Source organism: Mercurialis annua, linkage group LG4 (genome assembly GCF_937616625.2).
Source record: "Mercurialis annua linkage group LG4, ddMerAnnu1.2, whole genome shotgun sequence".
In the NCBI taxonomy this organism is placed as follows: domain Eukaryota; kingdom Viridiplantae; phylum Streptophyta; class Magnoliopsida; order Malpighiales; family Euphorbiaceae; genus Mercurialis; species Mercurialis annua.
The window spans coordinates 29813985-29835430 of record NC_065573.1 but is presented as its reverse complement, the minus strand read 5'-3'; the positions used below and the strand labels follow the sequence as shown (position 1 = coordinate 29835430).

At 32.7% G+C, this 21446-nt stretch overlaps 2 protein-coding genes across 5 annotated transcripts in view; one reads left to right on the top strand and one right to left on the bottom strand.

Annotated features, from left to right (window-relative positions):
- Positions 1-11466, bottom strand: part of LOC126677693 (uncharacterized) — a 37290-nt gene extending 25824 nt beyond the window's left edge. For 2 of the 4 annotated variants that reach the window (XM_050372447.2, XM_050372448.2), the window contains exons 1-18: positions 11322-11463; positions 11115-11178; positions 10901-11013; positions 10745-10822; positions 10544-10659; positions 10293-10386; positions 9945-9988; positions 9663-9731; positions 8687-8739; positions 6550-6757; positions 5791-5859; positions 5618-5697; positions 3624-3773; positions 3287-3350; positions 3011-3112; positions 2614-2808; positions 2022-2155; positions 11-161 (exon numbers count right to left, since the gene is read on the bottom strand). In XM_050372447.2, coding sequence (XP_050228404.1) covers positions 11-161; positions 2022-2155; positions 2614-2808; positions 3011-3112; positions 3287-3350; positions 3624-3773; positions 5618-5697; positions 5791-5859; positions 6550-6757; positions 8687-8739; positions 9663-9731; positions 9945-9988; positions 10293-10386; positions 10544-10659; positions 10745-10822; positions 10901-10997 — 1704 coding nt within the window. In that variant the 5' untranslated portion in view covers positions 10998-11013; positions 11115-11178; positions 11322-11463. Of the gene's footprint in view, positions 1-10; positions 162-2021; positions 2156-2613; positions 2809-3010; positions 3113-3286; positions 3351-3623; positions 3774-5617; positions 5698-5790; positions 5860-6549; positions 6758-8686; positions 8740-9662; positions 9732-9944; positions 9989-10292; positions 10387-10543; positions 10660-10744; positions 10823-10900; positions 11014-11114; positions 11179-11321 lie in introns of those variants that run through there. The other 2 variants (XM_056105401.1, XM_050372449.1) reach the window with 2 other exon arrangements.
- A 5316-nt stretch (positions 11467-16782) lies between these two features.
- The window catches only part of LOC126677257 (uncharacterized), a 29692-nt gene continuing 25028 nt past the window's right edge, over positions 16783-21446 (top strand). The window contains exons 1-5 of the mRNA XM_050371799.2: positions 16783-17173; positions 17561-18282; positions 18861-18986; positions 19074-19159; positions 19661-19769. Of these exons, the coding sequence (XP_050227756.1) occupies positions 17116-17173; positions 17561-18282; positions 18861-18986; positions 19074-19159; positions 19661-19769 (1101 nt within the window). The 5' untranslated portion in view covers positions 16783-17115. The remainder of the gene's footprint in view (positions 17174-17560; positions 18283-18860; positions 18987-19073; positions 19160-19660; positions 19770-21446) is intronic.

Sequence of the window (21446 nt, the reverse complement as noted above, 5' to 3'; positions counted from 1 at the left end):
GAATACATACCCTTCCTATTTGTAGAACCACTCTCCCATTGTATGGATAAACCACCTTTCCTGAATTAATGAAGAAACTAAATCCTGCTACTTCATCCCAAAGTTTACATTCCATAACTGCATTTTCCAAATTCAGCACAGCAATTTTTTGACTGAAATACCTGTGAATCACAGCTAATTAGATACTAAAACAAGCAAGAAAATCACAAAGAGGTTGCAATTTAGCAAACAGTCATTAAGTAGATATGACTAACTACCGATATGGCATTGAAAACAACGACCAAAAGCTTGCATTGGAAAGAAGAACCAAAACAGTAAGGGCAAGAGCTTCTTACAAAAAAATTGATACCTTACAGTTGGTGTTACCAACTGCCTGTAAGATAGTGGAAAATCACCACCAAAAAAATGCATAGGATAGGAGCATAATTAAGCAATAATGTAAAAAGCGATGATTATCAATACTTTCATCATAACAAAACTGACACCAAGTTTTGTTATACTTTCAGATAGAAAGAATGAGTGCAATCGAGCAATTCTAATGATTCAGCCAATTTGCATCCGATTCAGTAACCGATTCAGGTAAATTATTATCTACTAAATTTGTTTCGCCACATTGGTGAATAGACTAGATCATAAACAGTACAACTGTAGTAACTGGGTGTGCGACCATGACAGTAATTAATTTTGATAATGCAAAAGGTAGCGATAAGCCCATGTGGTCGTATCCCATGAATATTTAAGCCTTTATGATCATTGTCGTCTCACTTAAGCCCTTAAGCTCATCCAAGAAAAGTACAAAAACGACCCTGCCGTTAACTCCATCTAAAAATTCTGTTATTTATTAACCCGAGCACCTCATCTTTTTATTTTTCACTTCTCGCAATTTCCATTCCCCGTCTCCTTGTCATCGTAAAATCCTGAACCTTTTTTTTTGCCGGAAAAATCCTAAACCTAGAACCCTAAATTTTCCCAATTCGTTCTGTTCATCATAAAATCTTTTTCAATTCATTCTGTTAATTACTCACTCGTTCTGTTTACTAACAACTCCAATCACAAGCCCTCAGATTTTTGCAGAAGTTATTTATTAGTTTTTAAATTTGTGGGTCTTACTTTTAATTTATTGAGAATATTGAAGAACTTATTTTCTGTTCTCTCACATTTATAGCCGAACTAGTTCCCCATCTGATCTCCAAGTTTGTTTGCTCTTTCTAGTCAAAGGTAATAATTTTTATCTGGCTTTTTATTTTTATGCATATATTACTCTTAATTGCTGTAATTAAAACAGTTCCAGCATTTTTATCATTTGCTTTGAAATCTTTGATTATTTGCTCATAGTTGGGGATTGATTTGGATTTTGCAATTCCGGGTTCCCTTAGTTGTTGTGTGAATTGCTACTGTCTCGTTGATTCTAAATTTCTGCTTTTCCAATTTGCCGGTGAGTTCATCAGCCAGACAGTTTTGCTTTGTCATTCTTCATAAGCATCAGAATTTTTAGAGATGTCCCAAAACTGTTAATGGAAAAACATAAAAAAAAATGCAAAACAAATTGTAACGTTTGGCATAAACCGTCTAGATGGATTCTGGAGCAGTTACGGATAGAATGGAGGGCTGTCCTCAACATCGACAGCTTGAACAGAGAGGTGTACAGCACCGTTGAATTATTAAAAATAAAATCTTACTCATTTTCTTCTTTACATATAAATTTAATTATGAAAATTTGAGAAATTCTGGGGTTTTGGTTTAGGATTTTATGATGAAAAGAAAAGGATAAGAATTGGAAATTGTGAGAAGTGAAAAAGAGGAAATAAGGAAGAAGTTGAGTTGCCCCGGTTATTAAATAGCAGAATTTCAGACGGAGTTAACGGCATGGTCGTTTTTGTACTTTTTTATGACTATAAGAGCTTTAGTGAGACGGCAATGACCAGAAAAGCTTAGATATTCTTGGACTATATAACCACAAGAGCTTATCAGTACCTTTTTCCTTTTGATAGAAAGAAAGTATGGAGGATATGTAAACATACTTGCTTTGAAGAGCTGCAGCAACTTGACCTATGCTTAACTTAATTGCAAATGCGAACATCTTATCGCTTGCATCAGCATTCGCATTCGCACTAGATGATACAAAAGGATGGAACTCTGTAGCTTCATAAATATCCTAAGCAAACGATGATAAGCTAGATTAGTATTAGATATATTTTAGGGTTAATTCCATATAAAATCACCACCTTTACACGTTTTTTCATTTTAATCACGTCCTTTACAAAGTGTCAAATAAAATCACCACCTTTCATTTTTTTTGCAAATCTATCACGAATGTGAAAATTCGGTGTGTTTTTGTTGACTCGACAACCGGAATCAATAAGAAAAGAGTAAAAGGAAGATATTTTTTGTGTTAATTAGGGCATTAGTTAGATTAGGACATTTATTTGAAAGGAAAAAGACACCGAATTTTCTCATTGGTGATAGATTTGCAAAAAAAATGAAAGGTGGTGATTTTATTTGACACTTTTTAAAGAATGTGATTAAAATGAAAAAACGTGTAAATGTGGTGATTTCATATGGAATTAACCCTATATTTTAATCATTCACGATCAAGCCACCATGGGAAGTTACCTTCACAACTTCATCAGAAACAATACCAGAAAATTGAGTGGAATCATCTGTTCCACCAGCACCAAGCATGCCACGGGATAGCCAATTTAGCCATCCTTTGGATCTGCCTGATGACAGTTCATCATTGCGTGACTTATCAAAGGAATTGGAGCTGTTTGTTCCCTTTGTTGAAGATGAGGATCTTGATAAAACTTCCTGAAGCAAAACAAAAAAGTAATTACCATGTCAAAAAATATTGCAAACGGAAACATGTAATCATCAAGTCGCACATGAGTAAATATCTCACAGATGCCCTGCAGAACAGGAAATTAATTGCAAAAACATCCAAATTGCTTATACATCAAATTTGATAGAATGATTATAAGAGTTCACAGTATACTAAAGTACAAATATTTACCTGCAGCTCATGCTCACCAGCCGACCTATAGCATAAGATATCATCTATATCAGATTCTTTCTCCATTTGCTCCAATTCTCGAACAATAAATTCATCAATTGACTGAATTAAAAAAATGGATTAAAAAATAATGTATCAGAAAAGGACAGTTTTTTCCAAGAAATCAAAATGAAAATCCGCATCAAAGAACATAATGTCAGAGAATAAAATTATGCAGTAGGCTAGGACAGAAGCGAAACAGGACAAAACTAAAATTTCTGAAAAAGAAGAAAATACCTGTTCTTGCTGAAGAAAGTCCAGTTTAATCTTGTACAAGTTAATATACTTCCGACGGCGTTCCCTGTAATCAGAGTTTAGATCTTTTAAGAAGTAAGATTTTCTATCTGTTAAAGATATGCTTTTTAGTCCCAAAAGGTAAGCAAACACCAGTACACAATAGAAATGATAATACACAAGGGTATAAAATTATCCAAGTGTTTTTTAAGTTTTTAACCTTTTCAATTTTGTGTCAGAAATCAGGAGCCTAAGTATAAACAGACTATTGTATTTGCATACCAGAGTGCAAGATAGCCCCAAACAATGCCATGCCTCAATTACAGGTAAATGAACTTACAGCCGTTCTCCCAAATATCTCCATGACGTTTTCTTCAACTTCTTGCGGACATCTGATAGGACAGATTCCTGAGCATAGCGCCACCATGTTATTTGCCAATTATTATGTTTTCTTGACAGGGAATGACCCCATGGGCGATAACATCCATACCTACATCATCCACTAACAAATTAATATTATTATTTTTTTAGGGTCACTAACAAATTAATTAAGAACTTCTTTGAGCTCCAAATGTCACAAATATGTGCAAATTGTTATAAAATCAGAACTTCTCTTTATTAATTAATCTTTTTCTACCTAGATGGAGAAGAACTGGAGCTGTATAAAAACAATTACCCCTATTACAATGAAACTTACAGTGCTGGTGCAATTACGAAAGTCCAAATTCAGAAGCATGTTTTACTTTTCAGCAAGACATAGCTTTGTGGCAAATTACCAAACATAAGTCAATCCCTCTAAAATACAAATCATCTACGACTTGCATAAAAGAAACATACATAGACAAGGGATTAGTTTGTTTGACTAGCTAGTTATTAAAATACAGAAAACAGAACTGAACCGCATCAAACAGCCGATCCATCCAAAATTTCAATTTGTTGAGTGAATTCCAGCAATTAATTTTTAATCTCTAGCACACCCGTACATGCAAATACCCATCAGACTTGAAGTGTTAATAAGTATGGGCGAACAAACCCACCCTACCTTACGCTAAAATATCTAGTTAAATATATGAGAGTTGTAAAAAAAGCTGAACTCTGAACCTTTCAATCGTAATACCATTTAGTAACTCTTATGAGCTTTGAGATAATTGAGCCAAGCAACACATAACGAGATTAGAATCATCTTAGAGAAAACCAATTTGCTTATGCTAAGTATTAATCACCTTCACTTCTATGTCGCCGGGCTTTCTCTTCTTTATCCAATGAGAAATTTACTTATCACATTCAAGTTCAACACTCCCCCTCAAGTACGGCTGAATTTGTTTATATGGATGATAACTCCTCCATCCTTTAATTTTTTTATCATGTCTCAATGAGCTGTAAGATCATTAATAAACTAACCACCTCTGTTAGATCAACTCAACTCCATGTCTTGTACATTAGTCCAAAATCACTTAGTCATTTCTCATTAAGATATGTTCAGCTCTAATATTGTTAAGACAATAAATCTATTGTTGGAGTCTCACCCAACCGTTTGAACTATTAGGTGAATTAGGTAATTTAATATGGTATTAGAACTTTTAAGATCGATAGGGCTAGATTTGATCCTTGGCATCTCTCATTTGGTTAATTAAAATATTTGAGCACATGGTGAGGTGGGTAAGTGTGTTAGTTTGTTCACACTTCAAGCCATAATTGCGTGTAGGATGTGTAAAGATAATAAGACTTTGGAGCCTCACCCAACAATTGGAGCTTTTGGGTGAATTGGTTATTTAACAAATACCATGTCAAAAACCATTCCAGCCAAATATTAAAACTGTTAGGTAAAATTCCAACAATCAATTTATGATCTCTAATAAACAATAAGCACGCTTGTTTCCATCGTTAAAAATATTAATAAGATTATCTGAAGTCATTTAGCACAATGAAACATTGGTAAAGTTAAATGAACCTGATGTTTGGATTCAAAACATACAATTTCCAAGTTATCCTAGGGGCACAAGATATTGAATTCATGGAGATTCGATGAAGAAATTAAAGTTTTCTAAATTCTAAAAGGTCACCATAGATCTTTAATGGTGGATACAGGTTGTGCAACAGATGTAAATGTATTAATGGTTGCAATGAAGGGGCAATTATTCATCTTAGGCTGTTAGGTTCAGAACAAGTACTAGCTTTGTTCATCGGTCTTTTTGCTTAGAACATCGAGAAACAATATGCAAAAGACGCCCTTTGTTCATGCTTTTTGCTGATGATATGGTCTTCATAAATTAAATCTGAACTAACAGTCATAAATATCTTAACGAGATAAGAATGAGTAAATACTAAACTTACCTCTCCCTCAAACGGCTGATGCTTATGTAATCAGACAGAATCAGCATCTGTTGCAACTGAACCTCATCTAAAGACATATCCTAAATAATTTAAGCATACATTTTTCAGCTATAGAATTATATCAAACAAGCACACAAAGAAATGGAAGAAGCCTTCAAAATAATAGAACTAACCAAGCCAGTTATCTCTGCTCTGATTGAATATTGTGCCAAATCATTATCAAACTTTCCTACTCTATTAACCTGCATATGAAGCCAAAGTTTAGTATCCCACCTTCATTAAATTTCATTTTGTTTTATGTGAATTTAAGAAAATAATTTCACTTAAATATTTTGACAATGTCTCGACGTCTGTTCATAAAGATGATAATAAAATGGATTTTCAACTATCTCCAAAACAAATATGTGCACTCATCAATGCTATTTTAACAAAGCTCGACGAATCAAGAAAAATTACCTAGGTTAAGAACTTTATAAAATAAAATTAAAAGTGGAAAAGAATTTAGAAAACCAATTACTCTAGATAATTTCCAGCAAAAATTATATAAAAAAAAAAACTAAAAGTTATTCTAGAAGATCACATGGCTCGTTGGGCAATGATGTAATTTTCTTGTACACACAGATAGATTTTCTCTTTTGTTATCATCTATGTTGTTTTCATATTGACCAATTTTGTCAATTGTGAAAATTTTAGTCACTCTCAACGAAGTTAATTCATACAAAAGGTAAGTTTCAAGTCTCACATTTACCTGCCAAAGGTGTGGGCAAAATAAAAAATAGAATTAATGTATCGCGAAGTGATTAAAAACAATTTCTTGCGAGCTTGCATGTTGTAATATATTACGGCAGTCATTATTATAAAAGTTATTAAATGAAACGTAGTACAGCCATGAAATGTAAAGAAACTGATTGCGGGTAATAAGGTTTTCTTACCATAAGGGAAATTGCTACGTCAAATGGCTGCAACAAATAATCTGACATTACATCTTCAGATCTTCCATTATACCAGCATGTGGAATGTGCACCATCATCCAAACTAGTAGACTCCTTTACTCCTTCGAATGTGGTACAATAAAGTTCCAAACCTTCAATATCCACAGTTTTGTTTGCTTGGCCCCCTCCCATCTTCCCAACTGAAGACCTAACATGACAGAAATGATAAACTCAAAACAGCAATCAAAAGTGTTGATGCATACTAGTTCTCAAGATTCCGAAGTAGAGAAGGACTGAAAAATTATCCCAAGACGATTTAGATCGTGTCAGCTTTATGTGCAAGACGTACTCGGACACAGGTAAGGGAAGAAGGGTAGAAGTAGTACAGGAAACAAAGATCTAGAGAAACAAGAAAATCCCAGGCAAGGATGCTTTCAAGCTGCAAATTCTAAATCATGTCAAGCTCCACCCACAATAACATTGAAATTTCTTTATACACCCCAAAACCCTTTAAACATGAATCCTAGACCAGGAATCATTTATACTACAGTTAATGAGGCCCTGAGGAAACTGAAAGCTATCATATCAAAGACGTGTTCAACCAAAACTATGAAGAGCAGCATGTCCCATAACACTAAAGTCTACATTAAGTCATTAACATAAATCCAGAGTAATATTAAAAAAAGGACTAAAATGTAAAATAATCATACATATATACCATACTCGGACAGCCATACGCGTCCATTCTATTATGGAAGCATTATATTGACTACCATTCCTCTAGTTTTAGGTAAACAGAAAAAGAAATATGTTTACCAGAGCATAATCAAATATTGTCCCAATCTCATAGGCGTCACCCAACTATTCTTAAGATCAAAATAATATTGAGGATTATCAATCTGAAACATTTACTCACTAGCTGATAAAATTGCCTATCAAATAGGTAACTGATAATCATAATTAAATTACAGAGTCTCTTAGTATATCCTGGGAAAACTGTAACCATGACATATCGCTTAGTTACTAGCAACACAACTCCTCATCTGATGTAGCTTTGTGACAAGATGTATTCTTTAGACTTTAAAGTAATTACGAACAGACTTACCTTTTCACATACTCCAGACCATAGAAGTAATTGATATAAAAGTGATCAAATAAATATAGTGTGGTTACAACAGTCAAACACGGCTTAAGTTTCTTCTAATATTAGATATGAGACAATAAATAGGACTTAATAGCCTAGCAAAAAATACTATTGAGCTCAGAGCCACAGTTCAATAGAAGTAAAAAGTTTAAGACATCTGGAATAATGTTTCACTAAACACCGAATAGAATTACTCCAAATCAATAAATTAAAAATTACCTTTCGATAGATTCGAAAATTAGGATAAATGGAGCAATTAAAGACAATTGAACTTCAAAGATGAGTTAATTAACCAAAAAAAACTTCATATAAAATCGTTCCAGTTATTTTAGTTTCCACAAATCACCTCCTTCAATTTCATCTTCTTCAAAGACCACCTAACCAATCTCATATAGAACAGTTTATAGAATATTTTAGCCACCCAAGGAAAAAACCTGCTTGCAATCAGCACTTTGAGCTCATTACTTTTCCTACAAAAGATCTCCTCAACGAGGAAAACAAGTAAGAACCTTTTGAATGATCCTTCTATTCACTCCCATCACTCAGTTTCCCATCTCTACCACCCTCACATCAACATCCATCATACCATACTCTATCAATATATTTCATTTTTCAAGTGTCTTTGATTTGGGACCAACTTTCGTCATCTCTGTAGCATAAACAATCACTCAAACTATTTCACTTATTCCTTGATGAGGAAAATTACCTGGAGAAGTAGAATGTACTGGGCCAATAGGCCAAAACAGGACATATTATTGCTTATGGAGAAAAGGAATAGAAAAATGTAAAAGAAATAAAACTAATAATATGTACATACGATAAACATTGCCATTCGAACAAAAAAATGTTTCGCAGAACTTAATATAAATGAAGTACAAGAAAACTTCACTTATTCAGCTTGCAGTAATTTAAAATAATGTGGAAGTCGAAAAAGATTCATAGAAATAAACCATGCAAGGAAAGTACACAAAATGGAAACAAAGAAAAATTTACCCAAGCACATTTTGCTTAATCACCAAGCTAGAAAACTTTAATCCAAATAAAACCTGCAATTGGAAAATCATATATGGGAAATTAACATCCGTGTCTTGTCAGTAACCGATAGATAACAGTCAAATTATTAAGATAATATAAATATTAAATCAATCACATGATACTAATCTTGAGGAAGTAATTTATAACATGTTAGAAAAAAGAAAGGGTAAACTCTTCATCTAATCCTACATAAGTCTATCGCTCTAAAACATCAACAAAGGAGTCATTCTCAAAGAATTTATCAACCCAATACAGGTAGGAAATATTCAACAAATATATTCTAGAATCAATATTGGAGTCAAATAATTGTCAGGTCCAATTAGATCAAAGAAGACCATAAAAATGAATTGTTTGTAGTCTTAATTTTTAAAATAGTAAGACTTTTTGTTGGCATCAAGGGATGTATATCATCCATTTTCTGTTCATAATAAGATCAAAAGCATGATTGAGAACATGCAATGCAGTTTCTTGCTAGAACAAAGGCATGATAGTTGATTCTAAGGATGCTGCTTGCTGTATAAGGCCAGAGTAAAATATGAAGGTTGGTAGAGGAGTGAAAAGAAGGAGTCAATTAAATAGAGTCCAGGGATAAACCAAGGCACCCCAAAACTTGAGGGTAACTACTCTCTGAACATCAAAGGACATCATGCCAGCAGAAAACATCCAATTAATTCTCTAGAATAATTCCATTTTCCGGTCAATTATCTTCATTGGCACTGCCATGTCTATATTTGACCCAATAAATGTTTAGTGAAGTTTTTAAACCATTAAAAAAAATGATTGCAGCAGCATCAGATTAATCAGCTGATTTGTTCCTCTTTGTTGTCAATTTAGTTACCCGCTTTGCAATATGAAGCAAGAAATTTTAGTAAACCACCCATGAATTATAGTAAAATATTTAATGTCAAAATAAAATTGCATGGCGGTAACTTACCGAGTTAAGATGCATTCCACTGTACTGAACATGGAAATTTCTAATTGACATTTGTATGCTGTCGAGAACCTACAAGGGAAACAAGGAGCTTGGTGACAAGAAGAAGAACAATAGATATAAATGTCATTACTGAAGTACTGGACGGAGATCTTGGATAAAGCACTCTCAAGTGCCTCTCGCCGGACAACAATATACCTGATAAATATCAAGTATATCGGTAAAAAAGAAAGCTGTACACAGAACAACAGCAGGAAAATTAGCCATATAAAAATACCATCTCACCTTTGCAGTAATATATGAAATAAATGATTTGCCAGCTTGATTATCTGCAGAAAATGAGTGTTAATGATAAGACTACAGTACAAATTATCATCTGTATGATGTCTTAAACAATAAAAAATTAAATTCTAGAGAGAGTAAGAAATTAATTAAGCATGCTCTACAAATGACCAGAAGTCACTAGTTCGTGTTATACTATTCATGTTTACAACCTATAGATCTATTGGTCTCAGGTAAAAAAATCTTTGCATAGTATAAAATTAAGATAGACGTATTTGACAAAACCAAGAAGAATACTGCAAGAATGGATTATTAGCATGGCAATTGAAAGTAGTAAAACAAATAGCTTACCGCATACACGGCGTGACAATTTAGCAAGCTCAGCAGCAGCCAGCTGAGCCTTTTTGGCAGCATACTCCCTTCTTTCAACTGCCTCCATATTCCACTGCAACAACAACAGCAATAAATACAGGCAAAAAACAATTAAATTGCATAAGTGTGTATGTTTCAAAGACTCCAAACTTTGTTTCTTTATATTAAATTTATAAAAAATACATATGTAGCATATAAATATTAGAGTTGCAGTATAGCTATATAATTACCTCATGGTCATCTCGCTGAGACACGCAAATGAAAACATCTTCCAACACAATAATGATAGGGCAATCCCAGCCAAGCTTTTTCCATGAAATTTTGATACTTAGCCTTCCAACTCTACCTATTAATCAATTACAATAACATAATTCTACGAGATTCAAACCACGAAAATAAAGCTAAAGACAAATTTTCGGAAGTTTGTATACCCTGTTTAATAGCAAATGGCAATTGAAGATAATCAAATGCTTCAGTAATGAGTTCAACATTCTCCAGCAATACTTCTTCTGCAAAATCACATCATTACAAAGGATTAAAAAGAAATTATCGTAATTACAAATGAAGATATCATTCTAAATTCTTACCGTTCCAGAGACTGAGCTTGAGTTGATCTTTTTGGAAATTTTTGACATAACGACCTAGATAACCAACCAACACTCTATGAACTACTCCTTCAAACATTATTCTCACTCTTAAGCTGTTTTCGCAACAAATAAATGAAATTAATCGTGCACTATTTGTATGAAACTTCAATTATTAACGATTACATTTCAAACTAAAAAGAATTGATCGACTCACCTGACAGCAATGCATGCGATTGATCAACTTCTTGAAGAGCCGTGACAGAAATACTAATATAAAACTGACAAATAGCAAAAATGGCTAGGTTTGAGCATCTAAAACGGTTAAAGCCGAATTAGCCAAACCGAATTATATATCAAAAATTCGGTTCGGTTATCGGTCAGAAAAAATAAAAATTCCACTATTCGCCTGAAGTTTCATTACCGCTGCCGTTTGCCGCTGCTGCTTGTCACGGCCGCTGTCGCTCCTCCTGATGCGGTGCAAGGCTGACTGACCTCATGTTTGATTTTACTATGGAAGCTTGTTTACTGTTTTTATCAGTAGTTGTTTTTCTAATATTTTCCAATTGGCAAAGGGTTAAAACAAACATCAATACTTTTGGTTTGCTACAAATATCACCATGTAGTAGAAAACAAAAGATATATTGACACATGTGCTCAATTTCTTTGGGAGAATTACAAATCTATCTTATTTTTGAAAAATAATTACAGCAGTACTCTATTTTTTTTCTTATACTTCTACATCTCGTGTCTTTTTTATTTACCAAAATAACCTTTCTTGTTTTTTTAATTATAAAAATAGATTTTTTTACTTTCTACGTTTAACGTCTTTCTTTTATCGATTTTTTTTTGTATTTTTTGGTGGTGTTTTTATATCGTGATTATATGGTGTATTTTTGTGATTTTTTAGTATAAATACAAGAGCACTTTGTGTATTTGTGATACATTTTTCCTTATAAAAACATAAATCAATTTGTTGTTTATAAAATCAGTAGCATCAAAATAAATATATTCGATTAAAACATAACATCACAAAAATCAACACAAGAAAATAAAGGGTTTAATTTCGTTATCATAAGGTGCAAGTACAAAGTAGATTCCTACCATAATCAATCACGCTCAATCACAAATTACTCAAGCGGAAAACATTTTATTGATTTTGGTTCAAAGCCGATTGTAGAATATTATAAAGAACCCAATAAATCATCGGAGTTACAACAAATAACAAAAGTTGACCCTTGTTATCACTCATTGCATCACTAATGATCATTGCACTCTACTCAATCATCGAAGTCTCTGATTCCGCCGCTATAAGCCACGTTGCCGCCAACCTGCCGTGGTCAAGCCCAACCGATCGACGTTGATTTTTTGTGCTCGTGGACACCATGAACTAAAAAATAGAGATTTAAGAGGAAAAAAGAAAGAGAAATTTGAAATTTGAGAAAAAAAGGAAGGGAAAGAGGTTGTGAGTGTTTGTTTGTGTGAATAATCTAAAAGCTGCATATGACTAGTCTGTTAATATATATTATTATATTTATAATTATAATTACTCTAGTAAAAATATAAATATATTATGTGATTAGTTTTTTAATAAATTTGTCATGTAATATTTTGTTAAATTTTGTTATCTTCATGCATATTTATAATATATTATTATATATATTAGTATTTTAAAGAGTATCTAAAATTAATAACTTATATATAACATGACTGATTGAATAAAAAAATATGTTATAAAAGTAAATAAGAATTAATATTTGTGAGATTTTATTAAAATTTTCATAAATATATGCTTTATTTATACATGGTTTAATTACCTAAAAATAAGTTTAAAGTTGAATATGTTTATTTTTAAAAATATGATTTTCGTTATTTTGAAAAAAAGTGTGATTTTTTTTTATTTTTGCTTAATTCTCTTTGAGTGTTTAGACTCTAGATCTGTTTATACCAACAAATTTAGGCTAATAATCACCCATGACTTCTGACTTTTGAGGATACGTACACAAAAACCCCTAATGTTTAAAAACGGGCACAAAACCCTCTGATATTTGTGTCGGCGCTCACAAAATTCCTGAGACAAAAATACCCCTAGCGCCGTCTTTTTCTGGTCAACTGATATTCTTTAAAAAAAAAAACAGTCGGCGCCACATCATCTGCACGTCATCAATAAATCCAAAAAAAATAAAACACCCAGAATACCCTAACTCAATCCTACTCAACTCAATCCAACCCAACTTAATTTAACCTAAACTAATCGGCCAATCCATTCACCACCAACCCGACCACCGCCGGAAAAATTTTCGGTCATCTTTTCCAAGTTCATGATTTAGATTGGAAAATATTTCTGACATTTAAAGTTGATAAAGCATGTAGAAAATTTTATGTCCAGCAAAATGTTGGCGGTTGATACAAATTATGACAAATTTATAGCAATTAAAGTGTATAAGTTATGGAAAAAGTATTTTTATTCATGTATAGAAGTGTTATGCCTACCAATACACTTTTATATATGTTATAGATTATCTTTAACTTTTTCATTTTACAATTAACTATATCTAGTTTTCACAAAATGTTGACGTATTTGAATTGTCAATCATTGTAGTATTACGGTATCTCATTGTTTTTACTTTGCTTTTAACAACGATCTTCATGAAGCAACGCGGAGATATTATACTACTAATTTATTAAACATAAATAGCTCTAAACAATTATCTTATAAGCTATATATTAAAGCACGAAGGCGGGGGAGGACAAAGATATTTACGCTAATGCCTTTTATATTTTTTAAAACATAATTATTAACTAAAAAACTATTAAGATAGTTGTGAGAAGAGCAGGTTTCGGGGTCACCCGTCCATGCTTAAGGCTGATTTCGAAACTGGTTTAGCTTTATAAAATATGGAGTCGCCACCTATCTCAGCTAGGAATGACTTTTCTACCGATTGGGTAACCTTGCTCGTCTCCGGTAAGATTATCGTACGCCGGACCGAAAGACCAGGTTCGTAGACACTACTAAAACTCTTGTATTTGACTTTTCAATTACACTCCATTTTACATGACATATTCAATATCTCATCTTATTCATGCATAGAGTCCCAAGGATAATTGCTGGAAAATAAACATGTATGAAAGCGATAAATTACTTAAGACATGCATATGACTCGAATTGGACTGGTATTTGAATCAAGTAGCAATTACCCTTAAGCATACCTCTAATCCAAGTGGTATCTAATAAATAGTCAAGTCAGGATGGTCTGGATATTTTACATGCATAAAGCTTAAAAACCAGATGTTTAAGTTTGATTGATTATTAAGTCATTCTTGAAAAACCTATACAACCTCTAATTACATTTTGTATGCACTCCTAAAATGTCTAGGTGATTTACTGGATTTGATTGTTAATTTAATGTGGTTAGTCCTTTAACCTGTTAAAATATGAATTTAAACATGCTTGGAAAGCAATAAACATTGTCAACTGGCCCATACAGTTGATAAAAAAACAAGGTTAGAAATACTTTTAAATTTTGCCGAACTAGAATGTCGGACAACCGTTGCTGACTTGGAGGCTGATCTGGTCGGATTCTGGACCCGAGCTGAACACAAAAGTTTTTTGTCTCGTCGATACAGATTCACTAGTTCAAACCGGGGTCAATTTTGTGTTCAAACAAATTCAGAATTGCTTCTGGAAGTTGTTGCTCGCTCATGGACTAGGCTTTTAAGCCCGGTTGATTGGCTGATTAATAATTTGTGATTTCAGGCCTGAAACTTAATTGGTTCTGACCTATATAATAGAAAATAATATTCCACATCTAATTACGAGTTGGTAACTTCAAACGGAGCCCATTATCAAGCTCAAACAGCCCGAAAATGCGAAAACAAGTTTGAATCTAATTCTATAAGATTTGCGAGATAAGGAGTGGCAGGGACGCCAATGTATAAGCGCCACTGTGATTTGGCCGAAGGTGCTTGTCATTTGGGTTTCATTTCATGCAAAAACGCTCAAAAACTATTAAAACGCAAGGGAAAACGTATTAGAACATGCTAGGACTAATATATGATGTCTAATACTTAATTAAACATCTTAAGACACGATATTCTAAGTTGATTTTATATCTATCATAACAAAAACTACTAAGAACACAAATACATAGCAAATAAGTGCGTAAAACAACCCTAACATGCTTTCTACATACCAAAATCGAATGAAATCTGAATTTGAGTTTCATCATGCATTAAAACATCACTAAAGATACTTCTAATCGTTTTGTCATGGAAAACATGGCAAAAATCATCAGAAGGAACTGTTATGCCAGTTTATGAGAAAAATAGTTAACAACATGCATACTAAACACAAATATTTAAAATTATAATCAATATGATATGAAAAAGTGATAAAGACATGATTGAATCCTCAGAAGTACCGTTCTGAATACCTGACTCGTTTTTTTGTGATCCGGACGTGAAATCTAAATTGGGATCGATGTGCAGCACTGTGTTATTGAGTGATTGATGCGTTTCTGGCTTGTTTGATTGGCTTGTGTGATGTGTGTGATGTGTCTATGGTTCGGCCAAAGCTATGTATTTCTTAGGGCTTTTGCTCTTTGATACATGCTAAATTTTTTGACCGGCAGACCTCTGACTAAGCTGTGTTAATGATCTATTTATAGAAGTTATGGGTGACCTAACATTAATTGGAGATTCAGTTATGTCAAGAGTGTGAAAATGCGTGGAGTGATAGGGATCATGAGTGGTAAGTGATAAGATAGGTGAGGTTAAAACTCTTAAGTTGATTATTGTAATGCTAATTAAATAATTAATTATGGGATAAATATGTTTAAAAGTGCTTTTTTGGTGTCTGGAAGTATTTATAGGATCCTATGGGTTTAGGATGGTTAATTTGATCCGTTGAACTTGCAATTTGGCCTATAAACTTATAAGATATTGCAATTAGTCCAATTTCTTATACTACAATTATTTTGGATTTTTAAAAGATATTTACGACTAATTACGTTTCAATTCTTTTTTAAGTTCGCAGCTGTGCACAGATATGACCAGCTTGAATCTAAAATTTTGGACCACAAGCTCGCCATCTGGGCAAATTTTTTTAGAAATCAACATTAGACGCTACAGTCTATTGTCACTTTTACATGTTTAATAGGTGTCTATAATAATTATTAGAGTTAGAGTACTAATTAAAATAAACTGCTTATAATACTATATAAAGATAACTGTTTAGAGTCTTAGATAAAATAAACTATTTTAAATATTCAATTATTACTATTTTGATTATTTATAATTCTAATTAAGATAAAATTATTAATTTAATTATTATTTGATATTTTTATTTATGTTCTCCATAATAAGATAAAGTATTTCTAATTAACTATTATTTCAATAATTGTTTGATATTTTATACTTCAATATAATTTATAAAAATAATTATTAATTAAACATATTTTTTTTATAATAATGGTTTATAATAAATTACTTTATAATATTCAATTATTTTTATTTTAATTATTAATTAAATTTCTATAATTCTAATTAAGATAAACCACTTCTAATAAATATCATTTTAATTATCATTTGATATGTTCTCCATAAATAAAATAAAATATTTCTAATTAACTACTATTTTAATAATTATTTAATATTTTATACTTAAATATAACTTATAATTATAGAAATAATTATTAATTAAATATAAATATAATATTTAACAAGTCACATTATGAGTCACGTACGAAACACGTAAAGTAACACTAGTCTATAAAATATTTTTAATTTTTAAAATAAGATATAAAAACTTAACAAATAAATAAAAAAAAGACAATTAGATTTTTTTTTTTCACCAACAAACGTTGTTCGAGTTAATTTCTTAGTATTTTCCGGTTGTTAAACAAATCAATAGGGAGAGAGGGAAACACTTAATTACACAGACGTAACTGCTACTCTCTCTTGACTTCTAACTAACAATCATGTAAATAAATCTTTCAGATGCTCTCTCTTAAAAATTTCTTGCTAAAACCCTAATAAAATCTCACTGCTTCTGCTGCTACTCTGTCTATTAGGTTAACAATATTGGTAATTGAGATTGTGATTCGAACCCTAGAATTGAATTTTAGCTCAAGGAGTCAGTTAGTTAGGGTTTCCGTTTTATTTATTTGTTTGCTCCTGTTGCTACTTCAAAATTGAACAACGACAACGACAACGAAGCCATGAGTCCTATTCAAAATTTCGAGCAACACTCCCGCCATCTGGTGGAGCCTGGCCTCGGTATCTATTTTCGAATTCTCTTTGTAATTTTTGTTTACCTTAAGCTGAAGGAAAGTTTATGTCTCGTTGCAGTAAGAACAATTACATAAGAAAAAAGAGAGAAACTGTATTTATTTTGGCTGTAAAGCAAACAACAGTTCTTATTTACGGTCAAATTCGTTAATATCAATAATGTTCCACTACAAATCTAAATTTGTGAGTGTTGTGCCAAACATAACCTAGACTGATTAGCTTGTATCGAGTATACGTAGCAATTGGAATTTTAAGTAATTAAGTGTATTGTTCTCATGAGAATTGCATTAAAAAGAGAAAAATTTGTTCTTGCTGTTAATTGGCTTCTTTATCTGATACTCAGTAATGATGTTGTTCAATTTTTAATTTTGACAGAAATACAGTCAAGGTTGCAGATGGCAATGGAAGTACGGGATAGTCTTGAAATTGCGCATACATCAGAGTACTTAAATTTCCTGAAATGCTACTTTCGCGCGTTCTCAGTTATCCTCTTAAAAATTACAACGCCACAGTTTGTAGATAATCCTGAGCACAAGCTTCGGAACATTGTTGTGGAGATTCTTAATCGTCTTCCTCATAGTGAAGTTCTCCGCCCCTTTGTTCAGGACCTTCTAAAGGTTGCGATGCAAGTGCTTACTAAAGACAATGAGGAAAATGGATTGATTTGTATTCGTATTATCTTTGACCTTCTTAGGAATTTTAGGCCAACTCTTGAAAATGAAGTTCAGCCATTCTTGGATTTTGTATGCAAGATATACCAGAATTTTAGATCAACTGTTAGTCATTTCTTTGATAATACAACACAAGCTATGGAAGATGTTAAACCAATGGAGAGTTCTTCTTCCTCAGATCATGTTATTACAGGCCCTTCATTTGGTGGAAATGGGCAGCTTAACCCGAGTACTCGTTCTTTCAAGATAGTTACAGAGAGTCCTCTTGTAGTCATGTTTTTATTCCAATTGTACAGCCGACTTGTTCAAACTAATATTCCTCACTTGTTGCCTCTGATGGTTGCTGCGATATCTGTCCCTGGTCCGGACAAAGTTCCTCCTAATTTAAAGAGCCACTTCATTGAACTGAAGGGTGCACAGGTTAAGGTGAGTGTTAGGTGCTCATGATGTCCTTAAGATTATTTGTACATGCAATGACTTTTTCTCATTTGATGATTAAATAAATGATGGTATGCTGAGCTGTCATTACATGACTATCGGCATTCAAAATACTGCATGCTTGTTTTCTTTTAGTTTTGGAAACTTAAGACAAGCTTTTGTTGTATGTTTTACTTTGAAAAATGAATGAGACAAGCGTTTGCTTTTTCCAATTTATGCCAGTTTTTTTCCCGCATTTTATGCAAATGCATGGTATGTTAACTTGCTGTAGAAGAAGCCTTCCTAATATGTTCAGTATGAACTGTGCCTCACCTCCCTTTGCACATTTATGAAAAGTTTGTGATTAAAGTCAATCATAATAATACTGCAATTTGCCGGTCGGAACTCTAGTCTAGGGCTGTGCATCTCTAGGGCACCAAAGAATTGCAGATAAATAGATTTAGTCTCTCTCGAAAAGAGAAATAAGATTATTGAATATGATTGAGGATGCTTATGTTTCTATTTGAGCAAAATTTGTATCATTTAGGTGATTTTGATCAGTTATTCACTTTTTTCAATTGTTGCAGACAGTTTCCTTCTTAACTTACTTGTTGAAGAGTTTTGCTGATTATATTAGGCCGCATGAAGAAAGCATTTGTAAAAGTATTGTCAATTTGCTTGTCACATGTTCTGACTCAGTATCCATTAGAAAGGTGAAGGATGTCATTTTCTTAATATTTTTCCCTCACGAAATCCTCTTTCTCTTCTGTTAAACTTTGAATCTCAACTTATTGATGCAGGAATTATTGGTTGCTTTGAAGCATGTTCTTGGGACAGATTTCAAAAGAGGCTTATTTCCTTTAATTGACACACTTTTAGAAGAGAGGTAGGTTCTTTGGCCTTATAGAACAATATGCTGCTCTACACCTAATTTTCTAATTAAGCAGGGCTTGTAGGGGGACGGGGAAACTCTAAAATTTTAATAAAAATTAAAGAAGATAAAAAGGAATATCAAATTGTTTTTTTAGGGAAGTATTCTCAACCTATAGAAAAATTTGACCTTAAGTTCCGTGCATAACACAATGGCACAACAAGTGGTTGCTTGGATTGCAAAGGAAAAGGCAATCCGTACTTGATCTTATTGTTCAGTTGATGGTAGAGTCAAGCTCAATTGGTACCGTGTATCTTGTTGTTGGTTTATTATTTTAAGTAAGAAACTGTGTTATGTGTTTTATTGTGGTATTATCATGTGGGTATCATTTTATTTGTTGGCATACCATTCTAAAAGAATGGATTTGTGCTTGATTTTTTGTTGTTGTGACTTTGTTATGTATCTGATTCAGGCAGTGTATGTATCTTTCTTAATACATCTTCCTTTATATTTCAGGGTTCTAGTTGGAACAGGTAGAGCATGCTATGAAACTTTGAGGCCGTTGGCTTATAGTCTATTGGCAGAGATTGTTCATCATGTTCGGAGTGACCTTTCCTTATCACAGGTGCTACCTTTATTAAATGTCCTTATTATCAGTGGTAAAATTAGATAGATAATTTAGACAATCTAGTTTTTTTTGGCTGTTATATGTATATGGGAGAGCAAACTTGACTTGTGACTGTTTACCAAGTACTAACTCGTATTAACCTTCTATAAAGAAGTATTGTTTATTTATAAGTAGGTCAATTGCATTTTTGTATGGGTGTTAAAAAAGTTATGTTAGTCACTCATCGATCTACTGGTTTAAAGTGGATTTGATATGGGTATCCATTTTTACCAAGGAAGGAATCTACTGCTTGCATATGTTCAATTAGATTATTTTGGTCTTTGCTGATTTAAGATTATAAGCTCATTAACAGAACTCTCTCTTTGGTTTTTATTTAAATATAGTTTCAATAAATACACAATTAAATTTATAGTTATGGATACTTCAATAGGTGTCATTATTTTAGCCTAACAATCATAAGATGAGATTTATGGAAAATGCAAAGTGAAATTCATGGAAGGCATGTTGTCGAAAAGGAAATCAAATTCAAACTGAACAACAAAACATTAAATCATAGAAACTACTTTTGACTTTGTAATGGATAGCTCCCACAATGTTTGGTTCAGCATGCACATCCTTCAGACAATGACGACAAACCCGATGTTAATCTCCCTCTCCGGTGGTGCTGTTCTTTCATGGAGGAGGGTTTGTATTTCTGAGCAAGTAACCAAACCATGTGGCGTCATTTTCTAAAGATACCCATGCAATCTTCCTGCTCTCGTGGCATTTGTGGACCATCGGCTTATCCGAAAATAAAAAGAAACAACATTTATTGGTCAAGTTTAATAAATAGAAAAACCAACCTAGTACTATAAGAAAAATGGAGAAAGCTTTAGTAAGATTACTTATGGAAAGGCAAAATGCGAGACTTTCCTCTTAGAAAGAGCTATGAATTTTGAGTTTTGGCGAAAATTAAGTAAAGTGGGTCAGATCTATATCTCAATCTCACTTTCTCTCCCTCTTAGGTTTGCTTTATCTTTCTTTAATATCATAATAATACAAAAACCATAAGAGGGAGAGAGATACATATAGAGGCAGCATGAAGAAGAGGGATGCACGAAGAATTGGGAGGTAGCAAGAAGAAGAAAGAGAAGGGAGGAAAAAGAGTTATTTTCTTTTTACTATTGATTAGGGGCAATCCATGTGTATAAAAGGAAATCCAACCTTTGGTAAAGGAGCACAAATGGAGGGGGCATTATAGGAAACAAAAAACACAATTTATTAGCAGGTGCAATACCGTGAGTTGGCATTGCATTATTTTTGGTTAGAAGGAGATATTTTAGATAATCCAAAATCAGTGTTCACTGTACAATGATTTTGAGTTCTCTTTTATACTATAGTATATAGAATAGTGGATGTCCTTTGATTTATATCATATACCAGGGGCTTCCCTGGTAGGGTGTAAGTAAACTAGGATGAACTTTCTAGAAATTGCAAAAAACTATATTGTTCGGTTCGCAATATCAGCTTAACTTCTTGGTAGGTAAAGTGGTTAATTTTTCTAGTGGGGAGGTAACTTTCATTGTAATTCTTAGCCAAGTTGGAGTTTCCTTGTTGAGTGTGCTGTTAAAGACTAATAAAATCCCACTTCTAATTATTTTTAATGTTATTGAGGTATTCTTGTGTTTGATGCCT